This window comes from Callithrix jacchus, chromosome 8 (assembly GCF_049354715.1).
Source record: "Callithrix jacchus isolate 240 chromosome 8, calJac240_pri, whole genome shotgun sequence".
Lineage (NCBI taxonomy): Eukaryota > Metazoa > Chordata > Mammalia > Primates > Cebidae > Callithrix > Callithrix jacchus.
The window spans coordinates 53,335,079-53,354,969 of NC_133509.1; the positions used below are offsets into that span (position 1 = coordinate 53,335,079).

A 19,891-nucleotide genomic window follows, 5' to 3' on the forward strand; every position below is an offset into this window, starting at 1 on the left:
TATCGCTGCTTTCAGGAACAAGAACAATCTTGTCAGCAATTGAAAAGTTCCATCTATTTGAATATAAAATGAAAGTTTGTATCCAGTTTACAGCTTGACCTCCCCAGCTTGAGCCTGCAGTATGAAGCAGCTGCCTCCCCTTCCCCACATTGGTCTGCCCCTCCCTCGTTGGCCAGCTCCTATTGCAGACCTCTAGAGTTGAGCCCAGGGAAAGATGACTAGAGTAGGCATGTCCAATAGAGTCCATGCTGTTGTCAGGTGGCATTGGGTCTGTGTAGCAGTTGTACTGGTTGCTGCCTCTTTCTTTCTTGGGGCCCTTTTATAGTTTTCTTAGCCTCAGGCTGGGAGCTTCTCACCACAGTCTTTTGACACAAGCCTTACCACTTCTGTTGTCTGTTACCTCTGGCTGACCTTAAACCTCCCTCCAGATCCCCCTTCACCCATCCCCTATCCCTGGGTTTCTGATCTCTGCTCAGACATTTGCCTATCTGGGAAGTCCCTTTTTAAGATGGCAGACAGTAGGCTCATTCATGGAGCCCTTATATAGCCTGGTAGGGAGCACAGTCCTTGGTGTCACCCTGAGCAGAAGGACATCTCTTTTCCATGTAGCCCTTTCTCATGCTCTCAGCTCTGTCACCAGGAAAATGTGTCCCTCAGCAAACTCTAGGGAACACTTGTCACGCTTCTACATGGTTTCTTGAAGCCCTCATCACTTGGCTTCTGAAAAGGGAGACTCCTCCCTTTCTCCCTGAAAGTGCTCTCCAAAGGAATTCTTTACTTTATCCGTCTAGAGGTATGTGATAGGCTGTTGCTGATAGAACTGGTTTCACAGTTTTTTTGTATATCCTGCATAGTTGACTCAGCACTTCACTTGAGAATGTGAAAATATTTAGCATCCTCTGAATTATGGATTTATACATCTAACTTTGGGACCTCAACCAAAACTCTGAGGCAGAGGGGAGCCCATTTTCATATACTCAGGTAATTAAAGAGAGTTTCAGGTATTTTGTTTCCTTCTTTTGGTTGTTCCCTTCAAACCTAAATTTTATCTCCCTAGTTATTACCTTTGATCTCATCAGTCTGGATCTCATAGGGCGAGTTATGATGGGGACCTTCAATACTGGTGGCGGTTTGTTGGACCCTTCTCACAGACTCTGGGCAGTTTATTCACAGGCAGTGAGGGAAGGAGCCACAGGTGGTGGGTGTGCCTGGGACCACTGTCGGTTCAGTCCACCTGCTGAGGGCACAGGGACTGTCACCTGCAGGACTTCTGAAGCAATCCAGGACCTTTTCTTCCACCCACTGAAGCAGAACACGATCATGTTTGAAAACCAAAGCTTCGGTATGCAGTAAACACTGATTTCTGCCTGTGTTAATTTTTTATTTTATAGTTCGTGTGGCCATTAGAAGAAAGAAGATTCAGATTTATAACCAATGATCACTCTCCTTTTAATAACTGAACATAAAAACTAAGCATTGCTCTCATTAAATGCTACCTGAAACTCTTCCTTTCTTGATTTGTTATCTTATCTAGCAGATTTTAAAACCTAAGAGAAATTTCAAAACTCAACAATTAGCAAGAGAGCTCATGAATAATTAAATTCCTCTAGAAATCCTCATAAGAGACCATACTTGTTCTTGGAATCCATATGCTAGTGAGTAATGGAATATACTTGCTATACAAGCTAATAGGCATTCAGCTGCTCACAGGAAAAGATGCTCAATGAGAAGAGAGAGGCAGAAAATTTCCCACACTAATTCCTAGCCCAGAAAGATCCAGTTTTATCCCATGGTTTCCATATGTCAGTAACGCAATCTGTTACGTTGCAGTTGAATTGGGAAGTTCTCCACAAATAATTTTAAGATTTAGTCATTATTTCCTGAGTTTCACTAAACTAGTAATACTGCAGGCTAATGACTCAGTTTTGTTTTAATTTCTTTGTTCAAATTCTTAATACACATAGATTGTGCCCTATTACATAACACTTAATGTGGGAACATTCATTCTCAAGGGACAATTGTGGTTCTAACTCTACATAATTATTATTGAGTACCTTAAAATGGGAAACTGGGAGGTTTGTATAATTTCTATAATTAATTTTAAAACAGCATTTTATAACGTGCTTTTCAGATAAAGTGTTCGTATTGGGAAGGAAAAAAACCTTAGCCCTTCTTAAAGAGGCTTTTATTTTCCAGTTTCATAATTAGGGTAGATTCATCACAGTTATGCAGCCAACACGGAGAATATCTTGCAAGGCTGCCCTCCCAGAACGTTCCAGGAGGTGAGGCCCAGTAGAAAGTATCCTGTTGTGAAAGTTTTGCCAGATCATAACTTTTCTCCATTTACCTCGTCCCCCTCCACACATACACCCAGTTCATAAGCAATTCTGAACAAGCCGAATTCCAAAACAAAACTGGGTGTAGCTACTTGGATCACCGTAGTTCAACCCACCATTATCTCCCTGTGACTATTTCAAGAGCCTCCCTCCCCATGGATCCACAGATCTATCTGCATAGAGCAGGCAGAGAATCTTTTATTTCCTTACACTAAAACCAATCAGTAGCTTTCCACTTGGAATAAAATCCTATCTCCTTGCCAGGGCTCACAGACCCTGCCTGATAGAGCCCTACTGCTCGGGCTCATGGCATTCTCACCCACACCACCCTCCTTCCTGTTATCCGATCCACCCAAGGTCTTCTCCACCTCAGAACCTTTGCACTTGTTCTTCTGCCTGAAATGCTCTTCCTCCAGATCTTGAGGAACCCTCTTCCTCTGAGGGATAAGTTAACTCTGTGTTAACTTATCCCTCAGTGTTAAGTGACATGTCAGAGAGGCCTTCCTTGACACTGTCTCCAGCAGCCAACCCCTTAGCTGAGTTATTTCACATCTCCCGTTTTAAAACCCCATCATGTGTCTCCCAATCAGTAATTATGCCTATTTGTCTGCTAAAATACCTGCTCTGTGACGCTAGGGGTGCCATATACCTTGTTCATTGCTGAATCCCCAGTACAAATACAAGTGCTAATTGTATGGGCTCAGTAAAGATTTGTTAAATGGAGAGAAGGAGGGGAATGAACGTTGTATGTAAACACTGCGTATGTGTTGACTTTTTTCCAGTGTTCAATTACTGTTGAACCTACAGAGCTACATCTCTGCCATGTTTTAATTATGTAAAACTGGTTGTATTTCCTTGTCAGTTTAATGTGATTGCAGTTGATTTGTGAAAGTTCTATTTTTGATTATAAACCTGGGATCATATTAAGTATCATTTTGAAATAGTTTACTTTCACCTTCTCCTTTTTTGCATGGGGAACTTTAGGGTCAAATCTAACCCTAAACTCACCCATATGTATGAGGCTGACTTTCAGCTGGAATGCTGAATTATAATATTGAGGGATTTCTGTGTGGTTGTGATCAGTGCCTGCTTGCTGTTACTGTGAGCCCTTTAGTGTCCTTCCCTACTTTGTTGGAAAGTCCCAGTGAGAACTGCAGGAGGTGGGCCAGGGTGTCAGGTCTGGGTATTATCAGGGGGATGATACTAAAACACTGGAATCCCAGTGAGCAAAAGCCTTGATGTCCATCTGTCCCCACACAGCCATAGCTGCCTCCTCACAGCCACCCGCTTGTGGCTGCTTTAGGGAAATGCGTCCTACGCAGTGTAACATTTTTAAGTAACCTTGCCAGCCATGTACCATTTGTGTTTAATACTCTGGTGTTGCTTAGTCTTTTCCCCTGAATATTAAAATAAGATTTTCCTACTTTCTCAATATAGATACATCATGCTTTCTTTAACTGATGTGTGGATAATCTCCCTCAAGAAAAGTTGAAGTTATCATACTGTAATTTCAATATCATCTTTACAGAGAATAATCTCATCATTATCACTATTATGCTTTTCAATACTGCAGTAATATCTATAGTAATTATTTACCTATTAGAGTACAGATAAACTTGGTTCTAAAAACCTAGTTGTTTATATATATACGTTTTTAGAAACTTAGCCATGATGGGTCAGCTGAGGAACATGCCTTGATGCTTACTTACACCCCTGCTGCTTTGGTACATACTGGAGGATGTTTGCTATGATTAATCTGAAGTTAGTCACTTCTTAATAAAATTATGTTGAGGGTGGGATGTAGGGATTCATCTTTAATTTTCACTTCTTTGGGCTGCATTTTTTTTTAACCTCTGTATTTCTGCTGTCTTCAAATGACACAGAGTACGTTTCCTGATGGGTGGACGTCATGGAGAGTTTAAGTTCCTGCCTCCCTCGGGCTATGCCCCTTGCTATGAAGCCTTACTTCCAAAAGAGAAGATGAGATTGGAGCCTGTCAAAGAATATAAACGTGATGCTGATGGTGTTAGAGATCTCTTGGGTACCACCCAGTTCCTCTCCCAAGCCTCCTTCATCCCATGTCCCATAGACACCAGTCAGGTAGGTTCAAATTGCCAGCAAAAGGCAACTGATATAGATGAAACAATAGAGCTAAATACTTCTTTCTTTGTTGTCTTTAAACCATTCTTAATATACATGCTCTAGAATTGTTGTATAATGTGAGCAACTATTATATTACTGTTCACATTTTCACCATGTGCATCAATGGAGCCCTTAAGGATTTCTCAGTCAGCAAACATGTTGAGCACCTACTACATGTGCTATATTCTGTGAAGGATAGAAAGAAGTATTTCTGTATTCTCAGGGAATTCTCAACCAAGTTAAAGATGTAAGAAGCAAATGTATTATTTTTTAAAGGCCAAATGTAATAAATGCAAAATGAACAGTATGCACCAGTAAATGCTAGCGAAATCCTTTAGGCTAGAATGTTTTCAGAAGTCTGTGTGGTAAGGGTAGAATTCATTTACAGCCTTTAATAAGCTTAAATGGGGAGAGTCTTCAGGGGTGATACGAAAGAAATGGTATAAATAAAGGCCTAGAAGTAGAAACACAAAGTAGAAGTATAGACAGGTGGCAATGCATATTCTCATATGGCTTGGCTCTTGGAAGAGAGAGAAGTGTGTGGGAGAAGAGTTAGAAAATAAAAGGGAGAGAAACAGAGAATAGCGTGGAGGGCTTTGAAAGTGCTGATAAAGGCACATTTTCTTTTCCCTCCAGGGTCTGTATTTTGAGAGAGATGCATTCATATGGTATTACGAGGGGTGCACAAGAGCTTTCAGCATTTTCTACACAGCAATACTATTTGAATCACTATTCCAGATGTTATAGAAAATAAATGAAAAGAGACCATGCCTCTAAGGCACTTGGGGTTAATAATTTGCAAGTATAGCTCTTTTAGCCTAGAGACTTTCTCTAGCATATGTTTTTCCCATAATATTCATATGACCCTGTTACATTCATCTATGTGTATGCGTTCATGAGTTTGCTTCTTACCTCCTGTGGCTGATAACCATCTATTAGTACATTTTCATACTGCTATAAAGAACTACCTGAGACTGGATATTTTATAAAGAAAAGAGGTTTTGTTGACTCACAGTTCTGCATGGCTGGGGAGGCCTCAGGAAACTTACAATCATGGCAGAAGATGAAGAAGAAGCAAACACATCTTCACAAGGCAGCAGGAGCAAGTGAGCGCATGAAGGGGGAAGTGTCACACTTAAGCCATCAGATCTTGTGAGAACTCTATTATGAGGACAGCAAGGGGGAAGGCCATGCTTATGATCCAGTCACTTCCCCCAGGCCCTTCCCCTGACATGTAGGAATTACAATTTGAGATGAGTTTTGGGAGGGGACACAGAGCCAAACTATCATCACTTCTGATAGCATTTCAGTATTTCTTTGCCTGCTTCTAGATGTCAGGGAGGAAAAAGTTTTCTTCTACCTTCCTAGGCTCTGATTTTGGGGTCCTGTGAATTAAACTCAGATGGACAGATTAGCAAGAAGAAAAAAACAGAGTTTAATCACCTGATAGGGAGTTCACAAAGAAATGTAAGTCAGGGAGGAAGTTAGAATTTGACACTTACATCCTAATAGGGAAAGGAGATGGGGAGAAAGGCACTTCTGGGAAAATAAATGTCTTGGAGAAAGATAAATGATTCTTAGGAGAACAGATAAGAGATAGAGTCTGATTAAGTGTGGTGCTGACCTTTTCCTGGTGGTAAGCGTCCATCTCCCTTAGAAAAAAAATTGTTTAATTCTTTTGGGGGGCTTTTCTTAAGGCAGATAAGAGGAGTCCAGAAAAAGTCCCATTCTGTATCAAAGTCTTCAACACAAGATAATCCTTATACCACTGTGGCATTTTCTGGGCTCTTTCATAGACAAGAAGCGTGAGGACTACTCTCTGCCTGCTTGGGCACCAGCAGCCCTCCATGGATACAGGGCTCCTGGTGCCCAAGTAGGAAGAGAGTGGAAGCATGAGTGTGACTGCTGTCTGGGCTGCCTCTCCTGACTTAAGTAATCAGAAATGTATGTTATTCAGACAAGGCTTTCTGGAAGATGCTGGCCTCCACAAGAGTTCAAAAGAATGAGGGAAAGTTTTGATATAGGAGGAAAGAAGGTCTTGAACAAAGAATGAGAAGAGTTCTCTAAACATGCAGAATTGAGGATTTGGAAATCAAAAAGTAGAGATAAATCCACAATCCAGAGGAACTTCGATGTCTAGACCCAAGGCTGAATTTGCGTGGACTCTGAAACTAGGAAAATTTTGCTGGAAAATCATATAATAGGGAAATGTGCAAGGTACAATTTATTATCTTGAATAAGAACTTACAATGTTTTAGAATCTATCATTCTGTGAAGTTACTGTGAAAGGAGAAGTTAAATATAAGATCCTCACATAGTCAACTCTCCATTCTCCTTGGGGCACATTAACCAATTTGAAGATTAAGTATCTTCAACTAGAGCTCTTAATGTATGGCCTAACCAGAGCCCTGTCTAGGGTCTGCCTCAGCAGTTTAATAAGCACTAGGATAAAAGACCTGATATGGTTTGGCTGTGCATGCCCACCCAAATTTCACCTTGAATTGTAGTAATCTACACGTCACAGGAGGAACCCAGTGGGAGATAATTGAATCATGGGGGCAGGTCTTTCCCATTCTCTTCTTATGATTGTGAATAATTCTCAGAATATCTGATGGTTTTATAAAGGAGAGTGTTCCTGTACATGCCCTCTTGCCTGCCACCACATAAGATGTCCCTGTGCTCTTTGTCTTCCATCGTGATTGTGAGGCCTCCCCAGCCATGTGGTACTGTGAGTCCATTAAACCCCTTTCCTTTATATATTGCCCAGTCTCAGGTATGCCTTTATTATCAGCATGAGAACAGACTAATATAGTAAATTGGTACTGAGAGTGGGGTACCGCTGTAAAGATACCCAAAAATATGAAAGCAACTTTGGAACTGGATAACACACAGAGGTTAGAACAGTTTGGAGAGCTCAGAAGAAGATATGAAAATGTGAGAAAGTTTAGAACATCCTAGAGACTTCTTGAATGACTTTGACCAAAATGCTGATAGTAATATGGACAATAAGGTCCAGTCTGAGGTGGTCTCAGATGGAGATGAGGAACTTGTTGAGAACTGGAGTAAAGGTCATTCCTACTATGCAAAGAGACTGGTGACATTTTGCCCCGGCCCTAGAGATCTGTGGAACTTTGAATTTGAGAGAGAAGATTTAGGGTACTGAGGGAAGAAATTTCTAAGCAGTGAAGCATTCAAGAGGAAGCAGAGCATAAAAGTTTGAAAAATTTGCAGCCTAACATTGCAATAGAAAAGAAAAACCCATTTCCCTGAAGAAATTCAATCCCACTGCAGAAATTTGCATATGTAACAAGAAGCCAAACGTTAAACACCAAGACAATGGGGAAAATGTATCCAGGGCATGTCAGTGACCTTCGCAGCAGCACCTCCCAGAGACATAGAAGGAAAATAATGTTTCCTGGACTGGACCCAGGGCCCCCTTGCTTTGTGTAGCCTAGGAGTTAAGTGCCCTGCAACCCAGCCACTTAACTCCAGCTATGGCTAAAAGGGGTCAAGGTACAGCTCAGGCCATATCTTCAGAGGATGCAAGCTCCAGGCCTTGGCAGCTTCCACATGGTGTTGATCCTGTGGGTGCACAAAAGTCAAGAATGGAGGTTTGGGAACCTCCACCTAGATTTCAGAGGATGCATGGAAACACCTGGATGTCCAAGCAGAAGTTTGCTGCAGGTGTGTGGCCCTCATGGAGAACTTCTACTAGAGTGGTGAGGAAGGGAAATATGGGGTTGGAGGCCCCACACAGAGTCCCCATGGGGACACTGCCAAGTGGAACTGTGAGAAGAGGGCCACTATCCTCCAGACTCCAAAATGGTAGATCCACCGACAGCTTGCTTCATGCACCTGAAAAAGCCACAGACACAACGCCAGCTCACAAAAGCAGCTGGGAGAGGGGCTATACCTTGCAAAGTCACAGGGACGGAGCTGCCCAAGACCATGAGAGGCCAACTCTTGCATCAGCATGACCTGGATGTAAGACATGAAGTCAAAGGAGATATTTTGGAGCTTTAAGATTTGGCTGCCTTGCTGGATTTTGGACTTGCATGGGGCCTATAGCCCCTTTGTTTTGGCCAATGTCTCCAATTTGAAACAGGTTTACTTACCCGATGCCTGTACCTCCCTTATATCTAGGAAGTAACTAACTTGCTTTTGGTTTTACAGGTCAATGAGCAGAAGGGATTTACCTTGTCTCAGATGAGACTTTGGACTTGGACTTCTGGGTTAATGTTGGAATGAGTTAAGACTTTGGGGGACTGTTGGAAGACATGGCTGGTTTTCTAATAGGAAGATAATGAGATTTGGGAGGGGCCGGGGCAGAATGAGAATGGACTAACACAAGATCCCACTTCCAAACAGCCTACTTAGGATCCGCGAGAGATAATTATCAAGCCAATGTTACTCTGTCCCAGGTAGTCACCAAAGGAGGTAATGGAAATTATGCTTTAGGGTTGTTTGTGGAGGTTCTGTCCACAGCAACTACATTTTACCCTTTCACTGAAGCCTTGTGGCTCCTCTGGCCTGCAAATCCACTTTCAGGCTATGATCAACTAAAGAGTACTTTAGTTTAAACAGATTCTTAATTAACCAATAAAATCCAAATATAACTTGTTTGATAATTTGCCCCACTTTGTTCCTTATCAAAAGCATGCCACTTTCAGTTGGCCCTGTCTATGGATTTCATATCTGCAAATTCAGTCAACCACAGATTAAAAATATGTAAGAAAAACACATTTTAAAATATATAAGAAAAACACATTTTAAAAAATATATAAGAAAAACACATTTTAAAAAATATATAAGAAAAACACATGACTAAAATGTAGTATTATAATCATTTACATAGAATTTACATTGTATTATAAGTAGTATAGAGATTATTTAAAGTATTTAATTTATATGCAAAATCCCATTTTATATAAGGGACTTGAACATCTGTGGATTTTGCTATGGGGGAGGCGTCCTAGAACCAATCATCTGCAGGTGCAAAAGGACAACTGTGTTAACTTTGACTTTTCGATAATTAGGTTTGGCCAGGCAAGGTGGTTCATGCGTGTAATCCCAGCACTTTGGGAGACCAAGTGGGGAGGGTCACGTAAGCCCAGGAGTTCAAGACCAGCCTGGGCAACATTAGGAGACCCTGTCTCTACAAAAAAAATTTAAAACATTAGCCAACCATGGTGACATACACCTATAATCCCAGTTACTCAAGAGCCTGAGGTAGGAGGATTACCTGAGCCCAGGAGTTAAAGCTTGCAATGAGCTATGACTGCATCACAGCACTCTAGTCCAGGTGATAAAATGAGACACTGTCTCAAAAAGTATGCAACGGGCCAGGTGTGGTGGCTCACACCTGTAATCCCAGCACTTTGGGAGGCCAAGGTGGGCGGATCACCTAAGGTCAGGAGTTCAACACCAGCCTGGTCAACATGACGAAACCCATCTCTACTAAAAATACAAAAAAAGTAGCCAGGCATGGTGGCATACACGTGTTACCCCAGGTACCTCGGAGGCTGAGGTAGGAGAATCACTTGAACCTGCGAGGCGGAGTTTGCAGTGAGCAGAGATCACACCACTGCACTCCAGCCTGGGAGACAGAAAAAGACTCCATCTCAAAAAAAAAAAAAATGGTATTAATAATAATGATTAGGTTATGTTAGGTTTTTTAAAAGTCTTTAATTAAGATACATAATAATTATAGCACATTTTAAATATTGTTGCTTTTCTCTATGATGTTCTTTTTATACAAAACAATATTTTTTCCATAGGCACTTACAATCCCCCAAAAAGGGATTTTTTAATAGTGAAATTTTAAATGGTAGAAACACTGATTATTATAATAGGGCAGGGACTGCAGGAGCCAGGCAGGTGATGGAGAGGTCAAGCACAAAGATCTTCCTGAAACTGATGGTTAGTTCTCAGCTCCATCTGACAGATGCCAGGCAAAAGTATGGGTCCAGTGTTATCCATCTTCTAAGTTGTCAAAAGAAACTAGAAATCTGGAGTTTTATAGGAAATCTACCATTTCTTAGGGATTGTCAACAAATAAACATGAAAATGATAATTTTTAAAAACCTGAGCAAGGGGAAAAAAAACAGGGCTTCCAGTTTGTAACTCTGTGGAGAGATAGGAGCAAGATACTAGGAAAATAAAGCGAAACTCTCCCATTAGGTAATCAGGGGAGACTTCTCAAAAGTGGTGACATTTGAACTAAATGCAGGAGGATGAATGTTGAAGGTATTTACTAGGTGCTGAGGAAGGGTGTGTGGGGGTGTATGTGTGGGTGTGTGTGATTTGCACAGTGGGAAGTATTAATAAGGATTAAGGTTGCATATGCAAGGGCACAGAACCGTGAAACAGTGTGGTCTTTTGCAAGAATTTCAAGAAGTTTGAAAAGGATGTGTTTGTGGAGACTGTTAGGAGAACTAAAGAAGAGCACTGTGTATGTGGTTAATACATCTAGTCTTAGTGTCAAGGAACACTTCGGGGACACTAGAGAATGTTTTCATATGATTTTTTGTTGTACATTCATCCTACTGGCTGCAGTGTAGAGGATAGATCAGTGGGGAGCTGGGGAGGCCAATTATAAGGCTCTTGCAGTGGTCAGGGAGAAAATCACGAGGTTGAGTGATGGAGAGAAAGGGATTCCTTGGAAGGACGCTTAGGAAATGAACATGGTAGGTTTCCTGACTGATTAGATGGGGGAGTAGTGCCAAGGGAAAGACAGTAGAATGATTTACAGGCTTAAACACGTAGTGAGGCCATTCAACAAAAAGAGAAAATAAAAACAGGAAGAGAAAAACATTTTGAAGAAAAAATAATGAATTCAGCTTTGGGTAACATATTGAGCTCACTTTAATGGAAAAATTCTGTAGGCAGCTGGAACCATGAGTCTAAACTTCAAGAGACCATGGTTAGAAATGGCCTGACTTGGGAGCGATCATCTACTGGGTGAGAGAGCATGGGGTGAGAGGAAATAAGGTGAGGCAGGCATTCACCTGTGAAGAACATACAGCACATATACCTAGAGAAAAAACTAAGAGGCAGTGGTTAGAGAGGCAGCAAGGAGCAGAGAGGAAGCCAAGAAAGGAAGAGGGAGAAAGGTTGGAAGCATGTGGGTCAGGCAGTGAGTTCTCATACTGCACCTCCTCCTGGGTGATGCGCCAGTGAATTCAAGTGGGGAGCCTGACTCCTATAGATTTTATGATAGGTTTCAATACAATCAATTCTAATAGTTCTGGCTTTTCGCTTGTTCCTTTTTCTTTAGGTTGTTTTGCCACCTCACCTAGAAAAGATCCGAGACAGGCTAGCTGAAAACATCCATGAGCTTTGGGGAATGAATAAAATAGAGCTTGGCTGGACATTTGGCAAGGTATGTGTCACAGTGGCCAGGCTGGGGTGGAGGGTGGGACTGCCTTGGTACCCGGAAACTCTTCCTGGTGCATGCCTAGTTTTCACTGCATTCACTTGTTAGATACAATGGGAAGACCAGGTCTTCACAGAAAGAACTAAGTCTCTTCCCCTTCTTACTCTCAAATATTGGTTTCCTTTATTTGGGATATATCATTGATTCTCAGCACCAGCTTCAAAATACTCATATCCCTCCTTCAGAAAAAAGTTGTCCTCTCGGTGTGGTCAGTGAGAAGTTGTCCTCTCAGTGCGATTAGTGAGAAGTTGTTTAATATGGTTTTAAGATGTAACACTAAGATTAATGGACACTCAGACGAGGTTAGGGAGTCTTTCACTAGAAATCATTTTTCAGAGAAGATGCAAATATACTGTGTTCCATGATTTGTGTGAGGTCATGTCTAAGGGCAGAAGGATAGGTGAGTTCTGAAACTTCCTGTAAACCGACACTCTCAAATGACACACATTCTAGCTTAGTTACTGACAAGGTCTCTGCACTCCCACACTTATATATTTATATAGCTACCGTAAAATATTCTCGCCACATGAGGATAGCTTCTGTTGAACTCCTAATATCTAGCTCAGGGTCTGTCATGTACTACAGGGATTCAACAAATGTTTGTTGAATAAATTAATGAATTATTTAATGTCTAGAACTGCACTGTCTAATATAAAGTCATGAGTCACATGTGGCTACTGAGTACTTGAAGTGTAACTAGTTTCAACTGAGATGTACTTTAAGTGTAAAATAGTCACCAGATTTTGAAGATTTAGTGTGGAGGAAAAAGTAAAATACCTCATAAACAATTTATTTTATCTGTTACTTAAATTGATTTAAATGATTACTTTGCATTTATTAGGTTAAATAAAACATGATTAATTTCAGCTCTTCTTTTTGACTTTCCAATGTGGCTACTGGAAAATTTGAAATTGCACATGTGCTTCACATTTGTGGCAACTTATGGTTCTTCTGGACAACACTGGTCCAGATTCTGTAGCCTGTTCTGTACTGAAGAATGTTCCTCTTCAGTAACATTATGGTTACACAAATTTCAGAGGAACAAGATCATGGCTACCACATGTTACATTGCTTCTCTAGGAAAGTATGTTCTAAATGCAGATGCCTGTCTAGAAATAAATCCACAGAGCACAAACCACTGATCACTTGGAGACTGTGTGTCTCATTGACTAGAGAGATCATCTGCTTCCCTATCAGCAAGTTGCTGTCTTTGTCTTGCCTGATACGGATTGCCTGGACTGTGTTTCAAAGTATGTTCTGTTCTGTTTTCCCATGCAATGCCAGCTGTCAAAACTTAAATCACATTCTTTCTTATGTCACCACCTAGATACGAGATGACAATAAAAGACAACATCCTTGCCTTGTGGAGTTTTCAAAGCTCCCCGAAACTGAGAAGAATTATAACCTGCAAATGTCGACTGAAACCTTAAAGTGAGTGTTTAATTGAGCTGAAGTTTTACAAACAGTGATTAGATAATTTAATGCATTATAACTAAACTGCAAAGGTATGTCTCTTGCCTGAAAACATGGCATATTCTAATAAATTAGAGGGGATGGTGATTATTCATGTCACAAGAGGATTTAGCATAACCATCCACCATTATTATTGACTACATATATGTTTCTTAAGAAACCATTTGCTATTTGCTAGGGACAGAGAAAAGGTTAGAGTCAGAAAAAAAGAAACAGAATCAAAGGATCAAGTACCTTCTGCAGTTCACATTAAATAAAGAAAAAAAGATAAAGCATTTCTAAAATCCATTGGGAAACATGATTTGATTCACTAAAATTCAGTTTTGAAATAAATTTTGCTTCTTCATGATGCTACCCATGGGCCTAATTTAGACCTTAACTTTTCTAGCCCAAATTGGTATCTCCCATTTTGAATTATTTGGGGCCTTGTTCCCTGTTCTCTTGTCTTTGTATTTCCCTGTCCTCTAGTCACTGCAGAACGTTTTAACTTTGTGGTTTTGTTGGCTTAACGATGCTCCATAAGATCCCTTGTCCAACAGGCTCACATGTGATGCCTTCAATTACTTTGGCGCTTCTTGAGGGTACAGCTTCATACTTCATGGTGCTAAGCACAGCTCATGCACTTATAGGCATCATGCAGTAAATATTTACTGACCTGTGGGCTGGATATCAGAATTCTATCTGTTCCATAGAATTCGAAGCAGCATATAATTCTAATGCAAACTTATCAACTGGAAAAACGTCTGCAAGAGGGGCAATTAACAAACTTCTCTTTTATAATCTTATACTTGCTATCATCTAAACCAGGAGTTGGCAAATTATGGCCCATGGGATAATCAGACCAGCTACCTATTTTTGTAAATAAATTTTTTATTGTAACAGAGTAAAACTCATTGGTTTGCCTATTACCTATGGCTGGCTTTGCTCTGTAATGACGGAGTTGTAGCTGTGACAGAGATGTATGGCTCACAAAGCCTAAGGCATTCACTCTCTGGCCCCTTACGGAAAAAGTCTACTGAACCCTGGTCTAAACGAATGGCTGTTCTCTGTTTTCAACTCAGACGTGAGTTAGGGTTCCTGCTGTTCTTAACACTGCAATTGACCTGAGTCTTCTTCTGTATGTATGTCACAGAACCCTCCTGGCCCTGGGGTGCCACATTGCCCATGTTAACCCAGCTGCTGAGGAGGATCTCAAGAAAGTCAAACTTCCCAAAAAGTACGTGATTTTCTTAATGGTTCAAGACTTTAATGCTTCAGCCTGAATTTTTAACTCAGGAGGGTGGTACCAAGATGGGCAATAGCCCACATACTTGCTAGCACCAGCTCAGAAGGGCTCCCCTGTTTCCTAGATGGCACTGAGTTCCTCAGATAGAAGCTGGTGAAGAAGTTTTAGCGTTTTCCTTCTTTTTGCCCCTTCTACCTGGACCTCACACTAGTTTTGTTGGTTTTGAGCCTGGAGGTGTGGAGACCTCAGATGGATGCACTGTCTTTGTTCTATAAAAATAGTCTTCAGCACAAAAGCTTAAAAATGGTTCGCAGCCATGGCAGAGAGTCACTCTGGCTTTGGACCAGCCTTATACATCCTTTGTGGAAGGGGTATCTCTGCCAGCATTCATTTGGCCCCCTGGATCTGCCTGTGTCCTCCTCTCCCTCTCTCCCAATACATTCAGATGGAGTTGTACACTTCTTGTCCTTGCACATTCAAATGTTTGCTCAATGGCATATCCACTGGCTCCCTTGCTTTCTTGCTCTCATGCATGTTTAGATGGATTCACACACAGGTGTCATCATTACTTAAGAGCCAAACAATGGCAGCTCTAATCAAACATTTATCTTCCCCTTCTTTCCTCTTAAACTCCCAAGCTCCACTCTGACACATGCAACTCCTAGTACCAAGCAAAGCACATGTGACAGGCTGCAGTGGAGGGACATGCTGCTGGCCAAAGCTGCTGAGGTCAGGACGCAACAGTCAGTGCATGCTGACTCTGCCCAAGAGCAGCGTCCTGAATAGGTAGATGCAAGACATTATCTTATACCTACCTACAGTAGACCCTGGATCTCATGCTGCTCAGAGGTCCTGAATGGATGGAGCCCTGGTCTATGAGGCATCACTGTTGGAGTCTGTCTCTCATCTAGGCAGTCATTGGCCCTAGGGCCATAGATACCTTTAAACTCAGATTCATACATAGCTATGGCAAGCTGCTTTCCTGAGTTTCACTCCACAGTGTGCCCCAGTCTTCTTCATTTACACTATATGTCTACCTAGAGCTCTTCTGCTTCCTCCCATTGTCAAGTTACAGAGATTTGATGCTGTGACTCTTGGACTGGACAGCTGACTGCTAAGATCATTTTAAGTTCAAAAATTATCTGAAATCATGGGTTTTTTTTAATTCTGAAAGTAAAAGTTTAGCTCTGTAGGCCTGAGTGATTATTCTGTGCTGATTTATAAGGAAAGATTTGACTGAAGGTCTTGTTCTTGCCAAGATTTGACTCAAGGTCTTGTTCTTGTCAATCTGGTTTTGACTTTCTGTGTTTTTGTAGTGGGACGGAGGACTTCTGGTAATGTTGTAGCATGCTGGATGTGCCCATTATTTGTAGAGAACAGAAGTAGTTTTCATAGAAACAAAGATGGTTTGTACTGACCATCTGCTTTTTCCAAGTCTTCTTTGAAATATGTTACATATGTTGGGAGGAAGGATGATAGATTAGGTGTTTCATCTATAGACTTGAAACAGAGCTGAGCTTTTCGTTCAGCCAAAGAACGGAACCCGTGACTGTAGCTTCATTTGTGTAGCGTTCTTACCATGTGCTCTTGGTCTAAAATCTGCAGTGAGAAACTCATACAGATCTGTTAAAAATGTATATTTTACATTTACTTGTAGCTATATGATGTCCAATGGCTATAAGCCAGCCCCTTTGGATTTGTCTGATGTGAAGCTGTTACCTCCTCAAGAAATTTTAGTGGATAAGCTTGCAGAAAACGCGCACAACGTTTGGGCAAAAGACAGAATAAAACAGGGATGGACCTATGGCATCCAACAGGTAAGAACTGCTGGGTCAGGCATGCTGGAAAAGTTAGAAGACAGCATCATCCATCCACATGCCATTTGCTTTGTTGTGTGTTAGATCAGAAGGAAGAGGTTGCCTTTGCACTCTATCCCTCACACCTCAGTGTGTTCATTATTTATGGAATCATGAGGCTGGGCAGAATTTGTAATGGTCACATCATAGCTAAGCAGTATTTCTGAGATGGTCCCATGGATCTACTGCTGAGGATGAAAAGGGGAGGAAACTAGTCCAGCAGAGCAGCAAACCAGCCTGCCCAAAAGCCTTTGCCTCTTTACTTCAGTCCATTGGGCCATAGATTGCTGGGCAGAGGTGTTGGTCTGAGCAGGAGGCAACTTGAAAGCCAGAGCACAGCAAGAAATTAGACAGAGTTTAACCTCAAACCACCTGGTGTACCTCTTTCCTTAAGATGGTATGTCTCATCTTAGTAACCACCAGTGGTAGGGTTAGCATCAGGGAAGTTCAGGAGTGCTGTGTGCACATTAGTTTATTCATACTGGAGCCTTCAAACCTGTACACATCTGGAAGCCAGGAAGAACACAACTATGGAAACTATGGGGTGGAGGGGAGGAGTGGGGGAGTGAAGAGATTCAAATAGCATGTTATGTGTATGAGTTTGGGTGACTTACCACTACAATTGTTCCTACTGTCTTCTTAGTCCCTCCTAAGGAAATGAGAAGGACATTACTACAAATGTGTGCCCCTTGCCATAAAATAAACGCACTGTGGCTCTGCCGCCTTTTCTGATGTTTCTCCATGAAGACTTGTTAAGCCATCATGAGAAGGCTATAGTAGCTTAAATCATAACATGATCTTCCATAGGGAAATCATTACACAAATCTCCATCTGCCTTGCCTTGAGAATGGAGGTTTCTAAGCAATTTTGTGATATTTCATTTTATTTGCAGGCTGGTATTATTAAAAGTGTTTTCTAATGCTAGCTTTGAGCATCAGTAAAATGTTTCCATTTATACTCATTTAATCCTGAGAAGAAGTGGCAAATATGTACATTGGTAAATATGAAGGCACCGAGCAAAGAGCTAATAGACATAGAGCAGCCAGAAAGCCAGGACTGTTGCTGGGAATATGTGAATAGGGCAAGCTGTGGTGAAGGTGAAATGTTTTCTTGGCACCTTTTTTCTCTGGCTTCACATAGGATTTGAAGAACAAACGAAATCCCCGTCTGGTGCCATATGCATTACTAGACGAGCGTACCAAGAAGTCAAACAGGGACAGCCTGCGGGAAGCTGTGCGCACTTTTGTTGGTTACGGGTATAACATTGAGCCATCAGACCAAGAACTAGGTAATGAGTTGAGAGTGTTTGTTTTTCCCCCAGTTTAGTAAACAGGTCCTCTTCTTGGGGCATCCTAACTTCAAATAAGTCTAACTTGAATTATTGGAAATAGTATTGGGGTTGAAGAGCACTAAACTATATGGTGTGATTTTTTTTCTTTAACTGGGGAGACCGTGTTTCATATAAACCATCATCCCATTGACAGATTATCTGTAATGACCACTTCTGTGACTTATTCCCACAAGGAATACATTATCCTTTTAGGTGGCTCAGCTTTTCAGAATACCTGATCAAAAACCATGTCACTGTTTTTTTATTTCCAAATGTGTGAGTATCAGCTTACTTTTAGATCAGGTAATCATATCTCCAAATTAAAGCTTGTGCAGATTAAAATCAACAGTTTTAAATTGATGACATTTTATTGTCATACCATGCCCCAGGAAGTATTATAGACCACAGGAGCAGAATTCTGAGTTGTTAAGGGGATGGTTCACGGGTCCAATCTGCGTTCATAGCTTTGCTCTTCCATTTATTGGCACTGTGACCTTGAATAAATGATTTTACCTCTTTGAGCTGAATTTCTTCATCAGTAAAATGAAGACAATATTACTTACCTTGTAGGACTATTGTGAGGGAAAACTGAGAAATGGTCTCTCCAGGGTCTACTATGAAGCAATCCATCAGTCAGTGGTAGCTTGTATGGTGATGACCTGTTATGAACAGAATGCTGTATTGGATAGTAGTCAGCCTATAGTCAGTCTTAGATATTGTCCTCAAACTCTTTTGAGTAGTGCTACCTAATTATTAAAAGTTTATGTTTTCTCTCTCCCTTCCACACCTTCTATTCACCTTCCTTCTCACAACAGCTGACCCGGCTGTGGAGAAAGTCAGCATAGACAAGATCCGGTTTTTCCGGGTAGAGCGATCTTATGCAGTGAGATCTGGAAAGTGGTATTTTGAGTTTGAGGTGGTAACTGGAGGAGACATGCGAGTCGGCTGGGCCAGGCCAGGCTGTCGACCTGATGTCGAGCTGGGGGCCGATGACCAAGCCTTTGTGTTTGAAGGCAGCAGGGTGAGTCTGTATGTTTATATCATCCACACATTCTCAGACCAGGTTTTCCTTCTCCTAACATTTTTCTGGAAGCACAGATTACTGAGTGTCTGGATCTCTGGCTTCAAAGTGAGTGGCCACAATCACTGACTAATGTAGACATTGAATGAGCATCACCTAGTGACTGTTTCTTTGCTCTTCACTCTGTTGAAGGGGAGCACTGTACCCAAGTTCTTTCTACAGTCACCTCCATATTTGCTCCTGTATCCAAGCCCATTGACTCCACTCCAGAGGTGACTCAAAGATCACTATGCAGCTGGTATGTCAGGAAATCTGACCAGTTTTCCCTAGAGAGAATCCTGATTACTGTCATAGCTGTGACTAGAAATCAAGAGACTTGGGCCACCTTGTGTGTCTTGATTTTATTTATAACATAGACCACTCCTCCCTGTGAGTTATCCTTGAGTGCCCCATAGAAATTATGTACCACTACTAGTTAGGAAATATTGCAGATATGGTTTCTCCAGCCACAGGGGCTTCTAGGAAATCCATTTCTCTAAGCCCTAGAGTCTTGTTTTCTAGGGCCAGCGTTGGCATCAAGGAAGTGGGTATTTTGGGCGCACTTGGCAGCCAGGGGATGTGGTCGGATGTATGATTAACCTGGATGATGCTTCAATGATCTTCACATTGAATGGGGAGCTGCTGATCACCAACAAAGGCTCTGAACTTGCCTTCGCTGACTACGAGATTGAAAATGGTAAATCTAATACCCTCTGCCAACCCCAGCTCCATGAGGCTAGAGAAAAATACAGGGCAAGCTGAGTAAGCTCTTCTACTTCCTTTTTTGGCCTATGTTGTCCTTTGCACATCTGAAACCCTAATGGTGAATACAGTCCCTTAGAGTAGCAATTTCAAAGAATTATGGGAGATAATGGTGACAGTAGGTGTGTGCAGTGTACCTATAAATTCTGAACTCTTAGGTAGGTTAACCAAGAAGATAATTCCCTGTCCTGTGTCTTGTCATTTAAAGATTCTCCAGGTTTCCCAGTATTAGAAAATTATTATTGTACATGACTAATGTCCTTGACAGGAGA

At 41.5% G+C, this 19,891-nt stretch overlaps 1 protein-coding gene across 16 annotated transcripts in view; it reads left to right on the forward strand.

Moving 5' to 3' along the window:
• RYR3 (ryanodine receptor 3) overlaps nt 1-19,891 on the forward strand; it is a 572,638-nt gene that overhangs the window by 328,078 nt on the left and 224,669 nt on the right. For all 16 annotated transcript variants that reach the window (XR_013521058.1, XM_054240576.2, XM_054240580.2 and 13 more), the window contains 8 exons: nt 4,220-4,436; nt 11,755-11,859; nt 13,241-13,344; nt 14,519-14,602; nt 16,269-16,428; nt 17,608-17,755; nt 18,613-18,818; nt 19,380-19,554. Coding sequence is in view for 15 of the 16 variants with exons in the window: in XM_054240576.2 (XP_054096551.1) it covers nt 4,220-4,436; nt 11,755-11,859; nt 13,241-13,344; nt 14,519-14,602; nt 16,269-16,428; nt 17,608-17,755; nt 18,613-18,818; nt 19,380-19,554 (1,199 nt within the window). In the remaining variant the exon portion in view is untranslated. The remainder of the gene's footprint in view (nt 1-4,219; nt 4,437-11,754; nt 11,860-13,240; nt 13,345-14,518; nt 14,603-16,268; nt 16,429-17,607; nt 17,756-18,612; nt 18,819-19,379; nt 19,555-19,891) is intronic.